Below are 19,878 nucleotides of genomic sequence, written 5' to 3'. Positions count from 1 at the left end.
ATATAGATGTAGGTGTTCAATAAGGGAGGATTTTTAGATATTCCGTCACTAAGGGGGTGAAGAGGAGGGTGTTATTTTAAAAATTGGGAGTACCTATACCTAAAAAACTTAACAGTTTAAGGAAATACTATATCTAGACTACATATTAGAAACGTAACAAGTTACAGCCGTAAAAATGGGTATTTGGAATATAATGTAAAAGGGAAGCGACACAGATAATTTGTTCCAGGAAAAACCACTTAAGTGGAACGAAACATGGGGGGTGAATTTTTAAAATGAGCATATCTACAGCATATCTTGAAAACTGAGGACGTTACAGACATGAAAATTCGTTGTTGGAATATCCTTTAAAATTAATTTTACATGTGTACTTTTGTTTTCGGAAAATCCACTTAGGTGAGGTTGGAGGGGGGGGGAGGACAGATAAAGGGTTGAATTCATTTTTTGGAAATACTTATAACTCAAAAACTGAAGATGATACAGACGTTGAAATAGGTATTTGGAATCTTATTTGAAAATAAAGTTATTTTTCTGATTTGAGAGAAGACTATTTCTCACATGTACAGTTCTATATCGCATGGTCACCTTAACCCCAAAAGGCACTACCACAAACGTGGTTTACAAAGAGTTTCTGGAGTAAATGAAACTCAGTTTTTCGGTGAGTTTTTATACTTTAGGGATTTTCAGGTAACGCTTTAGTACAGTACAGAGGAGCGATTACTTTTATCAAATTATGAAGTCCACGCCAGCGAAGCCTCGGATAATTGCTAGACTAAACATATAAAATAACATGTCCTGACTGATTGACTGACTGATTCATCATCGCAGAGCCAAAACTAATGGATATAAAGAAATGACATTTTTGGAATAGATTTATACTAGAGTGTAGGTACACACTAAGGGAGGATTTCTGGATATTCCGTCGCTAACAGGGTGAAAAGGGGAGTGAATTGTTTAAATGAGTATATCTATATCTCAAAAACTTAAAAGCTTGCAGACGTAAAAGTTGGTATTTGGAATCTCCTTTAAAAATAAAGAAACGCGCGTTTTTTCGGAGATTGGAGGAATCAACTTCACGTGGGGAGGGCGTGTTAAAAAAGGAGTTGAATTCTTTTTATGAGGATACATTTATCTCAAAAGCTGTAGATGTTACAGATATGAAAATTTGTAATTGAAACGTTCTTTCAATTTAGGGAAAGACTTATTCTTTTGTTTTCAGAAAATGCCCTCAATGGGGGGTGAATGATTTGAAAAAATAATTAAATGCTTTATATGATGATACTTATAATTCAAAAACTCAAGATGTTACAGAATGACAATTTGTATTTGCAATGTTCTTTCAAAGTAAAGAAGCACGTATTCCTTCCTTTTTGGCAAATTCACTCAACCGGAGGGGGGGGGGCGTGGTTGAACAAATTGAAAAATTAGGTGAACGCTTTGTATGCGGATATTTATATCTCGAAAACTGAAGATTTTAAAGGCGTAAAAATTGGTATTTTGAAATCTCATTTAAAAAATAAAGAAACACGTATTTTTTGTTTTCCGAAAATCTGCTTAGGTGGGTGGGGTGTGTGTGAAAATAAGTAAAGGAGGAGTTAAATTCTGTTTATGAGGATACATGGATATCAAAAACTTAAGATGTTACAGACGTTAAAATTTGTATTTGGAATGTCCTTTAAAAATCAAAAAAACATCTAGCTTTTTGTTTTCGGAAAATCCACCTAAGGGACTGAAAAGAATTGAAAAAGCGAATGAAGTTTTAAAATGAGTACTGGTATATCTACTGTATATATACAAATCTTAACCTCTTACGGACAAAAAACTTGGTATTTGGAAAGTCTTGTAAAAATACAGAACATTTTCTTTTTTGTTTCAGAAAAGACACTTAACTCACATGAAAAGAACTGATAAAATAGTTGAACAAATTTTTATGAGGATACTTGTGTATGTTACAAATGTGGAAATAGGTATTTGAAATCTCCGTTAAAATAAAGGTTCTCTTCTAACTTGAGAAAAGACTGTTTCTCACATGCATAGTTCTATGTTGCATTGTCATCTTAGCCCCAAAACGCTATACCACAAACGTGGTTTACAAATAGTTTTTATGCTTTAGGGATGTCTTAGTACAGTACCGAGGAATGATAAGTTTTATCAAATTACGAAACCCACGCGAGCAAAGCCCCGGGTAACTGGCAGAATATAAATAAAAGCATTTGCAATTTGCTTTACGTCGCACTAGTGTGAAAAGGGAAACCACGGAAAACCATCTTCAGGGCTGTCGACAGTGGAGTTCTTATCCACTATCTCCCGGATGCAATCTCAGAGCCGCGCGGGCCTAACCGAACGGCCAGCTCGCCCGGTAAAAGCATTTGACCACATTATTTAACGCAGTCTTCTTCTTTCGCTATCCTAACACCCTGGTGGTGCCACGGTGCGAACTGAGTCACGTATGTAAATCTGGCCTTATTTTACAGTCGGATGTCCTTCTTGATACCACCTAATTAGTGGGATGCATTAACTTTTACATGTTTCCTTGGTGGTTTGTAGTTTGGTATGTTGTGTGTGTGGGAATATGTGATATTGGGATAAATATCAATACCTACTAGTGCCTAAATCAGATGAATTAACAAGACGTGGCTAAAATCCCCGAACCAGTCGGAATCCTCTGAACCACATAAGCCAAAGAGCCTGAGGTTATTAACATTGCCTTTATGCCGTTAACAATTGTAATCATGCTTCAGTGAATACGAAGAGAATTTCTCGTAACATTATACACGAATGTAAGTTTCTAGTGTAATAGGAGGGTGTCTCTAGTAGGGATGGGAAAGACAAGCTTGATTTACCCAGAAGGACGTGGGTTTCATTACCCATCGGGTGGTCAAAAAATGTAGAAGCGGGATTATTTCTGGAGCGGTAGATGGTCCTGGGGTTCATTCAGCCTACACCAGAAGTGAGTGCCGTACCAGGTTAATTCCTGAGGGCAAAGGGGACAGGGAACAGGGCTAACAACTCAATGCCACTTAGTGTCGAGGTTACGAATAGTGGAAGCTTTTACCTTTTACTCCTCCAAAGGCTTTCATCACCTGCGCAGAGATGTTTTGCTTGCTTGCTTTTGTTGCAGTTATATTTACGTTTGTAGAGTAGTTCAGTACGTGTGGAAAATCCTCAATGAAATGAATTCACTTCCGTTCCTCACCGGTATCTGTCTTACCAGAGGGAGTGTAGTCGAGTGGTATTTCTTCTTTCAAATCCCGGTTTACGAATGTGGGGTTTCTGAAATGAAAATCACGTCCCTGTGTTTCGGATTCCAGGTAAAACGGTTATAGGTCCCATGCCTATGATTATGATATCAACAGTCACGCAAAACTTCACGCACGAGAACTTCCTTCTAAAAGACCACCGAGCGAGTTGGCCGTGCGGTTAGGGTCGCGCAGCTGTGAGCTTGCATTTGGGAGATAGTGGGTTCGAAACCCACCGTTTGAAGTCCTGAAGATGGTTTTCTAGATGGTTTTCTGTCTTTTCCCCATTCGCGCACCAGGCAAATTCTGGGGCTGTACCTTAAATAACACCATGGTCGTTTACTTCTCACTCCTAGCCCTTTTCTATCCCATCGTCGCCATAAGCCCTATTTTTGTCGGTGCGACGTAAATAAACTTGAAAATATAATCTAAAGGACCAGCTACAATCCCAAACTAATGTACTACAAGGGGAATATTTATTATGTTGTCCTTCTACTAATAAAACGAAGGGAGTACCATGTTGTTTTACACTTTATTTTTTGTACGTCCGGATATGGTTCACATTTCACTTTTGAAGGTGGTGACGTGTAACCATTGTCATGTTCCACCGTTTGGTAGCAGCACACGTACAGGGACCTTCGAATGCACTCACCATAGCCTTTTCATAACAACACTGTCGGCGTGGGAGTAGACAAATTGGAAAGTAACCGTCAGGGACAGCGCTATACGCACTGGTTCCTAAGGAAATAAGGGGTGACCACTACAGAAATTCATCGGCGTTTTGTGGCAGCCTGTGGAGAACATGCGCCGTCACGGAAAACAGTTCACAACAGGGAGGAAGGTTGGGAAACAAGGTGCACATCGGTGGACAAGGGAATCAGTTCTGGAAGAAATGTGACAGTGTCAACAACAGCCAACTTTGTTCGGGTCGAACAGCCCATCCTAGGAAACAAGGAAAAAGAGGCGGCCACGGGAATTAGCCGAAATACCCTGCAGCGGTACGTGCAGGCCACTTACAGTTGAGGAAGGTATCATCCACGTGGGCGCCTAGAAACTTGTCTGCAGACGAAAATCAGACGTGTGTGGACGTGTGCAGAGAACATTTGCAACGCCTTGATCATGTTGACACTGTCACAATCTTTCCAGAACTGGTTCCCTTGTCCACCGATGTGCGCCTTATTTTCCAACCTTCCACACAGTTGTAAATTTCTTTCCGTGACGGCACATGTTCTCCACAGAGGGCCCCCAAGCGCCGATGAATTTCTGCAGTGGTCACGCCTTTCCATAGGAACCAAGTCGTATAGCGCTGTCCCTGACGGTTGATTTCCATGTTGTCTGCTCCTACGCTGACAGTGTTGTCATGAAATGGATATGACGGGTGCAATCGTTGGCTCATGTGCGAATGCTGCTAGCAAACGGTGGAACATGACACTAGTTACACGTCACCAACATCAAAGGTGAAATGTGAACCATACCCGGACGAACAAAAAATAAAGTGTAAAACAATGTAGTACGCCCCATGTGTTTTCTAAGATCAATCGGTCGGAATTACTTTCTATGTAAAAGCCTACATTCGATGATTCGTGTGTAAACTGATCTTTATATACTACATTCACTTGTCGCAAGAACACAGCTAAGATCGAATACACCCTAATTCAAAGACTGAAAAGGAGAGGATTTGATTAATCGGTGTATTTCAAACATAAGAAGTTATGATTGCGATGGAGACAATATAAATTGCACATCTTCCATAAACCCAGTGGATGTCACTGAATCCTCCCTTATCTCATCTGCATCTTACTTGACAGCCAGAAACGATTAGGATATATTCGGAGTTGTCTTCGTAACCAACGTTTGAAGAGCTTACATCCGAACAATGAAGGGAGATACGTCCCATTCTATTATTTATGGATCATGTACCTGGAGCTATACAGCGTGATTTAGCTTTGTCATACTCATAAAGCAACATTATGACCGAACATGAAGACAATAGGTTAAATCAAATAGCCTGATACCCGGCTATATCGGCAAACCGCCAAACGTTTCAGTGAAGCAGTAGGCTATTGTACACCCTAAGCGAGTATGAAAGCTTCGGCCGAGTCTGGATAAGTACGGTATGATCGGTTCTATCTGTGTAAAATCTGACCACTCAATTATTCCTGTCTTTTCCGTAGATTCGTACCACCACCACCACCACCACCACCACCACCACCACGATAAACAACAACAACAACAACAACAACAACAACGTACGTCATGCTGCCTTTCCTCTTAAATTTCTTATTGTGAGTAAGAAAATAATGTTATTTACATTCCTAACAACAAATTATTATATTCTAATTTGTTTTTGATAACACATCGAGAAGGTGTATATTATTTAAATCTTTTGAAGTTTTACAAATTCCAATGAAAAAAATTAAATCGCGTATGGCTTTTAGTGCCGGGAGCGTCCGAGGACAAATTCGGCTCCCCAGATTCAGGTCTTTAGATTTGACTCCCGTAGGCCACCTGCGCGTCGTGACGAGGATGAAATTATGATAAAGACGACACATACACCGAGTCCCCGTGCCAGCGGAATTAACCACTGATGGTTAAAATTCCCGGCCCTTTCGGGAATCGAATCCGGGACCCCTGAGACCAAAGGCCAGCACGCTATCCATTTAGCCAACAAATTCCAATTACACAACTTCGCTAAAGTGCTACTAAATCTGCGGATAATGGGCTAGCGTATTTTTATATTAATAATAATCATAATAATAATGACGGGCTGAGGAGCTGAGACATTACAAGCGCCGGACTTCTGACCTTCAGTTGGCGGTTTCGATGCCGGATCAGTCCAGTGTTATTTGAAGGTACTCAAATACGCCTGCCTTGAATCGGCAGCTTTACCGGCACCTGGAAGAACTGCGGGACAAAATTCTGCCACTTCGGCGTTTCCGCAAATCATAAAAAATGGCGTTTGGCTTTTAGTGTCGGGAGTGTCCGAGGACATGTTTGGCTCGCCAGATGCAGGTGTATTGATTTGACTTTCGTAAGCGACCTGCGCGTCGTGATGAGGCTGAAATTATGATAAAGACCATACATACACCCAGCCCCCGTACCAGAGAAATTAACCAATGATGGTTAAAATTCCCCACTCTGCCGGGAATCGAACCCGGGACCCTTGTGACCAAAGGTCAGCACGCTAACCATTTAGCCACGGGGTAGGACGCCGAAAACCATAAAAGTAGTTAATGGGAAATTAAATCAATAACACTAATAACACTTTTAAAAATTACAATTCGCTTTACGTCGCAACCCCCCCCCCCCCCAAGAACCGTAATCGTAGTTAGTGGGCTGTAAAATAAATAACATTTTACATCGCACCAACACCGATACGTTTTCTGGCGACGATGGGGTAAGAAAGGGCTCGGAAAGGGAAAAAAGTGACCGTGGCCTTAATTAAGGTACGGCACGGTGTGAAAATGGAAAGGCATGGCAAACCATCTTCAGGGCTGCCGACAGTGGGATTCGAGCCCACTAACTCCCGAATGCAAGCTAATAGCTAAGTGACGAATCCGCACAGTCACTTACTCACTACTACTATTAAAAAACCAAACCCCATGGCACTACAGCCCTTGAAGGGCCTTGGCCTACCAAGCGACCGCTGCTCAGCTCGAAGGCCTGCAGATTACGAGGTGTCATGTGGTCAGCACGACGAATCCTCTCGGTCGTTATTCTTGGCTTCCTAGACAGGGGCCGCTACTCACCGTCAGATAGCTCCTCAATTCTAATCATGTAGGCTGAGTGGATCTCGAACCAGCTCTCAGGTCCAGAAAAAATCCCTGACCTGGCCGGGATCGAACACGGGGCCTCCGGGTAAGAGGCAGGCACGCTACCCATACACCACGGGGCCGGCACTACTACTATTACTACTCAGAATAAGGAGCAGCACCTCATCAGGAAATGGAGATTGAGGATGAATGAATGTGAGACCCAGAATGGGATAAGGCTTGTTTGTGGAAAAGAAGTTTTTACAGATAACGTTGTTCTTCTAGCAGGAAAGCCACACACAGCAGGTTGAAAAATGATAAAACTTGGTCGCCAAAACATGACTAACATCTTCCCTTGAAAAAGACAGCATAGCATATACATACTCGGACAAAACAGATTGCGTGGAAATAACTGTAGTACAATTTTGGAGCAGCTATCGTGTTCAGAAATTTAAATACAAGGGAGATAGAATAATATTTTCCAGTGGTCAGAACACAGTACCTTTACGCAGCGAGGTCCAACCTAGTCGTGAAAAAAAGAAAGGGGATTTTTCTAAACATTTTGGCTTCAAAATTTCACAAACGGATCAACTCACGTTCTGGTCGAGATTGAACCGAGGACTTGAAGAAACCTTCAAGAAAATAACAAATAAAGAGGGAAAGGACACCGGCTTTTTTGGACGCATCAAGAGGATGAACCAAGAAGGTTTGCCCAGAAAACACCTACTGCAAAACAACCTGGGTGGGTAGCTTCCACAGGTGCACAAATTCTTAGAGGGAGTGGGTGTCTAAAGGGAAACGATATAGGAAAGAACAACTTTTAGAGAAAAGTTTGCAGGAATGAGGGATGTACACGTTGAATCACGGTGGAAAAGCGGGGAAAGAGAAGTCGAATATCAACATAACTTTGGTGAGAGTGCAAAGAAGATGGCGTGATGGAATAGCAAGTACATAGATTCTACAAACGTGACCTATGGATGGCCATGACAGCGAATGAATGATACTACTAATAATAAAAAAAGAAAATCCTCAGCCTGTTTCCAGTCATTCGAGCGGGTCAGAAACGGAATGAATAAAGCCGCCATCTAGCTGCAAGAATAGGAATTGTGCCGGCTACCGAAGCCTGTCGCACTCTTCTGGGGCAATGATTAATGATTGACTGATGAAACGAAATGATATTGGAGAGTGTTTCTGGAATGAAATATGTCAGCGAAAACCAGAGTACCTGGAGAAACACATGTCCCGCCTGCGCTTGGTCCAGCACAAATCTCACATGGAGTGACCGGGATTTCAATCACGGAACCCAGCGATTTAGTGGCCGACGCGTTTTAAATCAAATTAACTACGCTTTTACGGTTTTTAAGGACATCGTGTTGCCTGAAAATTTGTCCCCACAAGTCGCTCTTATGTACTAGTAAATCTACAGATAGGAGGCTGGTGGATTTGAACATTTTGAAGTACCACCGCAGTGTGTCGGGATAGAGGCTATATTTGGGCTCAGAGAGCTAAGCACAGCAAGGAGACGGCTGCAGAATGTCAGAAATGAATACTTCAAGTTAAGTTACGAGAAAGTTTAAGGACCAGTAAGGAAAGAGGTTACTTTCTCAGCCAATATGATTCACATTAATTTAATTACTATAAGATGAATGTGTTGAAAATTTGACCATACTCCGGATTCGAACACGAAATACCCGCTTTCTACTCACGAAAAGTGATTCCGTCAGAACATGTCTGCGCTTTGGAGAGATGTATCAGCTCCTTGATGATAATTTGGAGTCTTTGCAGACATCGGCCTGGCAAGGACTGGGTTACAGTGAATCTGTCCTGCCCCGCGTTGTAGGAGGCAACGCGTCCGCCTGCCACCCGACGGCCCCGGGTTCGATTCCCGGCTGCGTCAAGGGTTCTGATTGTAAATGATTAATATCCCTGGCCTGGGGACTGGTTTTTTGTATCGTCGTAAATGCTCCTTGCATCGCATTCAACACAATATAGGCCCCTACTTCCGCAATTCAACTTACACGCAGATTCCTTTCATATGGTGTAAGTAGTGGCAAAAGATCTGTAGAGGTCGACGCCACGAACAAATATCATTTAAAATAAAAAAAAATACAGTGAATCTTCTTAGGGAAATCCAGAGTGGTCTCCACCACCACCACCACCACCACCACCACCACCACCACCACCACCACCACCACTATCACCACCATCATCATAATCATCGTCATCTCTATTACACAGATTTTTGCACGTTTGATAGGAAGCAATGTTGCACTAAATTTCGCCAATCACTACGAAAAAGTATGGTGCAACATATCTACCAATACGCAATGACGTTTGAATGAATGAAGAGATATTATCACCTATATTTCTGTTATTAACTGGTTTTTGATCTTATGACTTCACAGTCAGCTTTATTACAGACCAAACAGACAGTTTACGCGCAATATACACCAGGCATCACGCTATACAGGGGTAAGAAAATATTATTTCTATGCCCTTACAAGAAGAAAATTCGGCTCACTGCCAATTAATTTGCGTTCTCCAAAAGCTATGTAGTACACTAGATGTTCAACATTAAACTTATATTTTAACCACTTATGGATTAGCGTTCAAACATACGGAATTGGCTCCTGTCTAAAGTTATGGTCAATTTCACATTCACTTCTTTCTGTCGGAATCTTCACTACTGTTTACTGACCTAGAATACTTCTCTCATATGTTGCTGCCTATTTTTATCGTTATCTGACTCGGGACTTCTAATCACTCGTAAAATTGTTTCTTTATTCAGCGAACGACTTGACACCGGCATTACTGTTTATAAAATTTGATAGTTGAAGCTAGGCACAGACACAAGCACAGAGATACAAAAATGTTCACTTTATAAGATTTCTTCAGATATCGTATTGTAGAAGCCATCGTCCACGTATGTACACAGTATATTAAAGAATTGAGCTAAAACATTGTAAATACGCTGGTTGCAGAAATAAAGTAAAGCAAGGACATTTGTTGGTAGTGAATTTCTTAAATTGATGAATACCGTGCTCGATAGCTGCAGTCATTTAAATGCGGCCAGTATCCAGTATTCGGGAGATAGTAGGTTCGGTCCCCATTGTTGGCAGCCCTGAAGGTGCTTTTCCGTGGTTTTCCATTTTCACACCAGGCAAATGCTGGGGCTGTACCTTAATTAAGGCCATGGCTACTTCCTTCCCACTCCTAGGCTTCCTTGTTCCATCGTCGCCATAAGACGGCACGACGGAAAACAACTTGTAAAAAAATTATGATTTTCGTATACGTCACTTTACTTTCCAGTAAATAACTACACAGACACAGAATAACACTACTGTCGTTCGCGGACTCTCTCTCTCTGTTCTCACTTTACAGTCACGCTAGCTACAGCTTACACATTTCCAAGCTATAACAACTACCCTACACACAATTCTAGCTGTAACTTGGACCTTAGGGCACTTCACGATTAAACATACTGTACAACTATCGCGGTCACGCAGTTTACAGTTTCGCACGCGCAACACAGTCTCACAACTCTGAACGTAATGAGCAGTCCGTATTACTCGCTGCGGTGCTCGTTCACTGCCCCACGTCGATCAGCTGCGCTGCTCCGCATTTGCCATCAGTTCACACACAACAGCATTCCCAGTGCTCCACTCACAGAATTGAACCGTCTCGATCACCGGCAGAACTGAACCACTGAAGCTCGTTCGGCCTGCCTTATATAATGGACGACCGGCCCTTACAGGTACTTCGGACAAGGAGAAACACCTGAAGTTCTCTGGAACCCAAAATTTCTGGGTTCACCTTTCTATTTGTTTCTTACACCGTCAGGGAGTCCTACAATGAGACCACGGAGTGTGGCAGAGGGGCTGTCCTTGGTTGCTGCAATGGTGAGAAGGCCTCGGTGCTGTCGCTCGCGGTTGGAGCCAGGTTATAGTCCTCTCCGTGTAAGGACGTACCCTAAGGGTGCAACCTTACCCTTTCTCCCCTGTAATATTAAGGTATCGATTTATAGTTACTTTTCTTGCTGTTGGGTATTTTTCAGGTCTTTTTCAGTGTCGGTAACCATACAGTTTAGGGACCCTACTTGCCGATACGACGTCTTACATTAACCGTTAATCTGGCACGTTGGCAACGTTCAATCACTGTTCTAGCATGAATTGCGTGTTGCCACCGCATCGCCGTTAAAGTCACTAGTGATACATTTGCGAGAATATTTAAAGCATATTTTCTTTTTCTGTGGGATTGTAAATCTATTTGGCTAATACCAAGTAAGTAGAATTGTGGCATGTTCGGATAATGCATTTATTAACATTGTTTGCGCGAAATGATTAAAGTGCTCAAGTACGTCAGTCTCATGTCTAGATCTACCGGTACACGAAATAACTCTTGCGGGACGAAATTTTGGCAGTAGAACTTATGACATTATTATTTTCAAATCCGCAGTGAACTTGAAACCTGACCTAATTTCCGTTCACGGAGCTTGGCACATTAATATTCCTATATGTTTCCTGATAAGCTTGAAGATATTGTGACGTACCCACTTTGCCCACAGATTAATGACAAATTTATAACGTGGCGGGTCACTTTAATATTAAAATAAATAAATGATATGTCATGGTTTCTCCAGAAACAGTATCCCAAGGGCGCCAGTCTGCAAGCTTATGGCTTGAAAACAAAAGTAGATAATTAATAATAATAATAATAAATAAAAAATACGTAATGAGACTCAAAAAACTCCCAGGGGTAAGGTGAACGGAACACAAATCATTAAGTACACTAACTTGGAATTTAAGGATCATTAATAATCATTTCATAAAATACAAATTAAAACAGCTATTTATTAAGATGAAAACGTGACGTAACGGCGTATTAACGAAATCTGAACTTACGGAAGCAAAAGAAAAAGTGAATGAAATTAACTTTAAGAAAATGAACTGTTGCGCGAAGGCTTGCAGTAACTTATGCCATAAGCTCACCAAATGTAGACTCTGTTGTCTTGAAGCTGAAGATGGGTGGATCTCTCGTACAGGCTGCCTCATCTATTGTTGGATTCCAGTCCTACCTCCACATTTCCTGTCTTTAACACTTCCTATTGTACTCCTTACATAAAGTCGTAATGAGTCCTAATTTTAAGTGCAAAACCACCATGGGTTATGTTCATGGAGAGAATACACTTGTATTCTTCCGAATTACGGAACAGAAGCGTAGCTAAACTCATAATAAAAGCTCTCCTGCCCTATACCAGTCAGAACCGGTCTCCCGTTGACTACCTCTCGTCATTGAGATAACAAGTCCCAATGAGAGTAACTTTTGAGTAGAATATACTCCGATGCGAAGTGAACTAAGTTAAAATCTTCTCCGATGTGTAGACGTAGAATCGTAGTAAGAGTATCTTCCAAGCGTGAGAATCAGAATCAGAATGTCCGAATCTCTGAATGTGAGTCTGAATGAGAGTCTGAATGTGAGAATGTTAGTGTCCTCTCCAGCCCTTGTCGGTGGTATATATTGGTTCAAAAGTCTCCTTCCATCAGCCATATCACATGGTCCAGTAAGATTCGATGTCTCATCCCTTCTCCCTTGTATAGCTGTGCATCCATCACGTTGCTTCATTACGTTCATTCACATAGGCTGAACTTTCCCGCTGAAATAAAGCGTCTCGAAGCTGAGTTTGAAAAGTGGGTGTTAATAATGTATCAACTGTCTTTTCATGAGGTGGAGAGGGTAAGGTCTCTCGTAACCTCGATGACGTACTTTTCCTGGAACTGGGCTGAAATTAGCCTGCTGACTCTTGTCACCTCACAACGGCTATTGGAAAGTTTACTGCAAGTTATAAATATGCGTGATGTTGAAATACTTTACCCAATAATTTGTTCGTTCAGAATACGTTATAGCCGCGATACAAAGAAATGAGATGATGATTGAAATGGATGATAAAAGCCCTATATATATATATATTAATTTAAAATGACCTATCAGTGATTAAATATATACATATTATCAATTAAATATATAGTTCAATAATTAAAAATATACAGTGATATCCCAAACATCACAATATAACCAGCCTGCAGGCTGAAAATATGCCCAATAATTTCTCTCCTTACTGGTTACCGGTGTTGAAGAGAGAAGGAAATGTTCGCGCAAAAGAAAGGGAAGTCATTGGATGTCTGGAACTTTCTAAAATCACACTGCAAAGACTTATTAAATAAATTGCATCGTTTAACACGCCCCTCTTGTCAAGAATATGGTTATAGTACGCCTAGTGTATATCAAAATAAAGACGGATAATTTGAGTGAGAAAGTGTGTTTATATCCTTAATTCCTCATTGAGCGTGGAAATCGACGAGATATTCATAATTATTTGAGTTATTTGATCTTATCTTTTATCATTTACTAGGGTAGGGAAACATTGATTATCGGTGTTTCCTACATTGAGGTTAGTTTGTTATGGTTATGTCTGGTGATTTTAATATGTAACCAGGCAGGTTGGCAGCAGTGATCAGCCATTACAAAAAAGAGAAAAGAAGAGCATCGGGTGGCGATATTTACTTTCTGGGGTATTTCCTTACGTGGAAATTACTATAACTTGCTCCTCCTAAGATCTTTCTATGTCGACGTCCCGAACAAATAGCATTAAAATGGTGGACACCGTCACACTATATAACGTGTTGAATGATAGCAATTTAAAACTTAAGCCTTAAATAAATATTCATGAATACAATCTCCCGTGAATAACTTGATAAAATGAAATGAAGATTATTTTTATTTCACACCAGTATGGGAAATGAAATTTGTATATAATACAGATTATTCAGACAAACTACGAAGCCAAAAACGCAAATCTCTTGTGTTCGATAGTCTGAGAACATTAAAGGTAAAAATAATGATATTGGCTCATCCCAAAATTAATCTCCTTAAAATTATTCGCCTTACCAAGAACTTAATAAAAACATTTTATTATCTGTTTAAATTCATGTTATTGTTGTAAATTAAAGTACGATTCAGGAATTCGTTTTTGTAATGAGGGTGCTGTAATAGATAATTCAGTTTAACTCCATTTTCAAAGAATATTACTCAAATTGCAAATATTTCTGTTTCTCAATGGAATATCATCTATCGCTTCCTCCACAAACGTCTGATTTAGTTTCATTTATCAAATGTTTGTTAAACGTGAAACTGTAGCAAAAGTTACAATTGGGCTCTATAATATTGCTAAGTTAACATATCAACTTCTATTTTGCGAGTTTCTCCTTACCTGTGACGACTACTCGACCAGTGTTAAGGCTCTCCACTGTGGTACCGGTCACATGATGTACTGTTCTACAGCGGTATGTTGCATGGGTGTCACTAGGAGTCACGGAGTACACCAACAGCTCTCCAGTCGGCAGCATGTGGTATTTGCCATCTGAAATGTGAAGGAAAGGAACTGATAAATTGCAATAGTTCGTCTTCAATCACTAAACTGAAATTTCCTACTTGGCAGACATATTGTACACTTTAGGGTGACATTACTTCAACAAAAGCTTAAGAGTTCGAAGATTTAGGTAGCTTTTACCATTTTAGTATAAATCTTGCAGATCATGCTACCCTACATACAGTAACTTGCCAAAATATTTTATCTGAACGCCCAAACTTTTGAACTTTGTTTTAAATATTTTAAAAAATTGAATGTACTTAAAGCACATTATAATGGACTTCTGTAAACCATTGTGATAATTTTTTCTTTTCTATTTTCCTTATATTATTGCGGAGACAATGTTGTCATCAGCTTGAAATAATATTTTAGAAATTGTTGCGAAATAATTTGGGACACTTATATATTCGTTCGTGCTAATCGTGGGCATTATAGCGCGCGAATTGTCAACGTACAGTGCAAACAGATTGGACTACTGAGTTATTAAGTTTTTTCCTAACGAAATACGGAGTCCTTTGTTAAATCATATTTCACGCTGAATTCCGTTTGGACCTGTTCTGCAAATGGAGGAGGGTGCGTAATGTATACTTCGATCCCTGCAAGATTCACGAAATTCCTTTTCAGCCTTATCCTTTACTGCTCCAACGTGAGCATGCAAGCGGGATACGAATATCGTAATTTCCCTGTTTCTTTTTAATTTTATTTTTCTTGAATGGACTGTTATTACGAAGGCCCTCTGTCATAATTCTCCATCACACACACTTCGTTTGCCTCGTCTACCTTCCTCAAAGCGAGAGCAAAGTTTATCATAAATTACTTTTTTATGTTGTAGATGATTGATCGGCATGATACAAACTTGTATCTCCCACAAATAAAGTTTCCGCTCTGGTGGCGCTATACAGGGTGGTCTGACACAGCGTGAATCGGGTATACGAACATTAGAGGGTTGGTCATGCTGATAAATAAATTGAAAGAAATATTTCGATATATCGCATCGTTGTCACTTTATCAGCTGCTGAAGTTAACCAATCATATCACTTTACGGCCGAATTCCAATGAACTTGGTGCGGCGGTGTTGCTAAATCTGTTCGTGGATTAAGACCGGCATGACGGCAACAGTCGAAGAATGAAACTTCGCGCAGGGAGAGGTTTGAATACAGACCTCCGAGCTGACAGGATCGCGCTTAAGCAACGGTGACACCGGCTGAGGTGGTGATTATTGTTTTAAGAGGAAGTACAACTAGGCAACCATCCTCTATATAACACTAATCAGAGTGAAATAATGGAAGGGGTCCGACACTTCGAAAAATGAAGATATCGGCCAAAGGAAGACAAGGGCCACGAAGGGCATGAAAATGAAAGACTCCCTAGCCCTCGCAAACCTAATAGCGTCGGGGTCTGAAAAGAACAAGAGTTGACCAAGGGAGGTCGGATAGAATAGATAAAAGTGAGGAGCCTGGCACAAGTAAGTGGAAGCAATGCCAGGACTCAGCTGAGGGCCCGGTGGTTGCCAACCCACGCTCCAAAGTTCAGAGTCCCTGAGGCCCCTTTTAGTCGTCTCTTACGACAGGCAGGGGATACCGTGGGTGTTATTCATTTTCAATCTCATCCTCATATACGTCGACAACCGTCGCCCAGCTCCAGTAGAATTATTTGCAATACATTCTATCACGTGTTCAGCCATTTCCTTATCTTTGATATTTACACTGACTGACAGAACAAATGCAACACCAAGGAGGAGTGGTTCGAAAGGGATGAAAGTTGGGGAAAAAACAGAGACGGCACGGACGAATAATTGATGTTTATTTCAAAGCGATATGCAGGTTACACAATGCGCACGGCATCGACTCAGTAGGATGTAGGACCACCGCGAGCGGCGATGCACGCAGAAACACGTCGAGGTACAGAGTCAATAAGAGTGCGGATGGTGTCCTGAGGGATGGTTCTCCATTCTCTGTCAACCATTTGCCACAGTTGGTCGTCCGTACGAGGCTGGGGCAGAGTTTGCAAACGGCGTCCAATGAGATCCCACACGTGTTCGATTGGTGAGAGATCCGGAGAGTACGCTGGCCACGGAAGCATCTGTACACCTCGTAGAGCCTGTTGGGAGATGCGAGCAGTGTGTGGGCGGGCATTATCCTGCTGAAACAGAGCATTGGGCAGCCCCTGAAGGTACCGGAGTGCCACCGGCCGCAGCACATGCTGCTCGTAGCGGTGGGCATTTAACGTGCCTTGAATACGCACTAGAGGTGACGTGGAATCATACGCAATAGTGCCCCAAACCATGATGCCGCGCTGTGTAGCGGTAGGGCGCTCCACAGTTACTGCCGGATTTGACCTTTCTCCACGCCGACGCCACACTCGTCTGCGGTGACTATCACTGACAGAACAGAAGCGTGACTCATCGGAGAACACGACGTTCCGCCATTCCCTCATCCAAGTCGCTCTAGCCCGGCACCATGCCAGGCGTGCACGTCTATGCTGTGGAGTCAATGGTAGTCTTCTGAGCGGACGCCGGGAGTGCAGGCCTCCTTCAACCAATCGACGGGAAATTGTTCTGGTCGATATTGGAACAGCCAGGGTGTCCTTCACATGCTGAAGAATGGCGGTTGACGTGGCGTGCGGGGCTGCCACCGCTTGGCGGCGGATGCGCCGATCCTCGCGTGCTGACGTCACTCGGGCTGCGCCTGGACCCCTCGCACGTGCCACGTGCCACATGTCCCTGCGCCAACCATCTTCGCCACAGGCGCTGCACCGTGGACACATCCCTATGGGTATCGGCTGCGATTTGACGAAGCGACCAACCTGCCCTTCTCAGCCCGATCACCATACCCCTCGTAAAGTCGTCTGTCTGCTGGAAACGCCTCCGTTGACGGCGGCCTGGCATTCTTAGCTATACACGTGTCCTGTGGCACACGACAACACGTTCTACAATGACTGTCGGCTGAGAAATCACGGTACGAAGTGGGCCATTCGCCAACGCCGTGTCCCATTTATCGTTCGCTACGTGCGCAGCACAGCGGCGCATTTCACATCATGAGCATACCTCAGTGACGTCAGTCTACCCTGCAATTGGCATAAAGTTCTGACCACTCCTTCTTGGTGTTGCATTTGCTCTGTCAGTCAGTGTATATTTCCTGTTGAAGAGAAAACATTCGCGGAACACGAACGCGGCGATATCAACAAGATTTCTGCCATTGGAATTTTGAGGTAGGTGATACTTCCCCTCTAAGCACAAATTCTAATTAAGAAATTGCAACAATAATCACACGGAACGTGACAATGGTGCGAATGTTTTCGAAATTAACAACCTTCGGCAAAGATGCAAATTGAAAAGGTAGAAATCACAACAAAAATGCGGTCCTTATATGTATGTGAAAAATTTAAGAAAGAATGTAGCTTCCACCGAAGTCCCAGTCAACATTCATGGCTGTGACAATATGGAAGCTGCTGGGGTATGGGTAGTGCTGAGAACTGACACTCAGAGCACGACTAGTGCATCTGTTATGAAAGGTGTTGCTCATAGGGTCAGTCATGCCGCAATAGTACTTTCTGACCCAATGGGGAAAGCAATGGCAAACTACCTCACTCCTCATCTTGCCTAGTACGCCTGATTTTGGTGCTATCATTGGTTTTTAGTGTTTCCTTATAACCGCATAACCTTTGGTTGTGCTATTTGAGGATCCAACCAGCCTCTGGGAGAATGGCCTAACAGACATACATGTCATTAAAATTATTCAAATTAAGTTGTGGCAACCCTGTATACATGACTGATTCATAACATGCAAGTGACAAACGTATGAGGAATGCTAGTAACACAATTTCATAGGAAGAAAATCGCCGCGATGGAGTAAAAAAGGGTTTTTATTGTCATTCAGAGCGTACATTTCAGTGAACGTATGTGTAATAGAAACCTTTTCACTCAATAAGGATAGAAAGGATAAACTACCTCAGTAGTACTTCACCTAGTGCGATCCTTCATATACTCCTCATGGACTAACGACTCAGCATACTTACATAAGTACCTCCACATATTCCATCCTGTGCACTACACGATAATCAGGACTGATCAGCAACACCTCACAGATAACCTCCAAGGGCGCACGAATATGAAAGCGAGTTTCAGCAGCATCGTTTTGATCAATTGATGAATGGACTTACGTAAGGCGATGGTTTTGGCGTACTTCTATGGCGATAACAAATGAACGATTAAGGGATAATATTACAATGACTGTCCCATACATTTTAAGACATTAAAGAGAACCCCTGTACTGCCTGCATTCTAATTTGAATGCACTAACAAAAACCGGAACCAGATTCTGAAATATGAAGTTGAAAATCTATCTAATTCTTCCCTACATGGAACAAACATCGAGTACGAAATGCAACGTAAGGAATAAAAAAGAATAACTGCAGAGCCACCTACTACTCATAAAAAATAATTCAAACATGATTTTTGGTTGTTACAGGTTTATTTTAACTTCAAATGTATATTCATATAAGGACGAAATAAAATATTAGCGATACATCGTGTATTTATCATGTAACACACCTGTATATATATGACGACTGTGAATAAACAATCCATGTATCCCGTGAGGACGCAAGGTAACATTTAACTGCACCAGCATCAAGTTAGTCACTAATGTATACATGGAGATTGACAGTATTCCTCATAAATAAACAATAAGAGCTTTTTAGGCATTTTGTACTCATATCAAATGTGTATTGTTGAATGCAAATATACAGGGAGAACACGGGGAAGATAAAAAGCTGTAATTAAAGAGTGTAATCAAGCTGATTGTAAGACGAATTTCCTGAGTAAAATGCAAGGCAAGAAGGTTATGAATTATTGCATATAAAACTTTCTCAAAGAAAGTAACATAGATGGTGACGGGCTGAAGGGCTCAGATGGCAGAACATTGGCCTGCTGATCTCAAGCTGGCGGGTTCGATACCGACTCAGTCTGTAGGTATTTGAAGGTGTTCAAATACGCCAGCATCCTGTCGGTAGATTTAGTGGCACATGCAATAACTCCTAAGGTAAAAAATTTCAGCATTTTTGCGTCCTCAAACATTAGAGGGGCGTAAAGCCGGTAAACTTGTTATTATGATAGTAGCAAGTGAGTTAATGTACGTAGTACAGTCATTAAGTTCTGAGACTTGTCGCCTGGAGGATAGGCACCCACACGACTCTGTATGTTGCACAAGATGCCGCATTTCACGGCGTACACCTACACATAACCACATCCACCCTCAAAATAGTCGCCGTTGGCCGTTATGTACGTTTGCCAACGTTGGTATAGCTGCTGGAAGCACCGCTGAATTGAAACGCCATGTTTCTTCTCCAGTTATTATCCGGTTGAGAAACGTCGGATCATCGTCAGCACTACTGATGAGGTCACCACAAATCGTCATGCAATCATCACGTTGGTCTAGCGACAGGATTCGTGACACACTGT

General features: G+C 41.9%; 1 protein-coding gene across 1 annotated transcript in view; it reads right to left on the bottom strand.

Moving 5' to 3' along the window:
* The window catches only part of LOC136863786 (cell adhesion molecule Dscam2), a 1,545,364-nt gene that overhangs the window by 1,375,115 nt on the left and 150,371 nt on the right, over nucleotides 1-19,878 (bottom strand). The window contains exon 4 of the mRNA XM_068226091.1: nucleotides 14,259-14,408. Coding sequence (XP_068082192.1) covers nucleotides 14,259-14,408 — 150 coding nt within the window. The remainder of the gene's footprint in view (nucleotides 1-14,258; nucleotides 14,409-19,878) is intronic.

Source organism: Anabrus simplex, chromosome 2, assembly GCF_040414725.1.
Source record: "Anabrus simplex isolate iqAnaSimp1 chromosome 2, ASM4041472v1, whole genome shotgun sequence".
In the NCBI taxonomy this organism is placed as follows: Eukaryota; Metazoa; Arthropoda; class Insecta; order Orthoptera; family Tettigoniidae; genus Anabrus; species Anabrus simplex.
The sequence above is the reverse complement of the archived record's forward strand: the minus strand, read 5'-3'. Positions and strand labels throughout refer to the sequence as shown.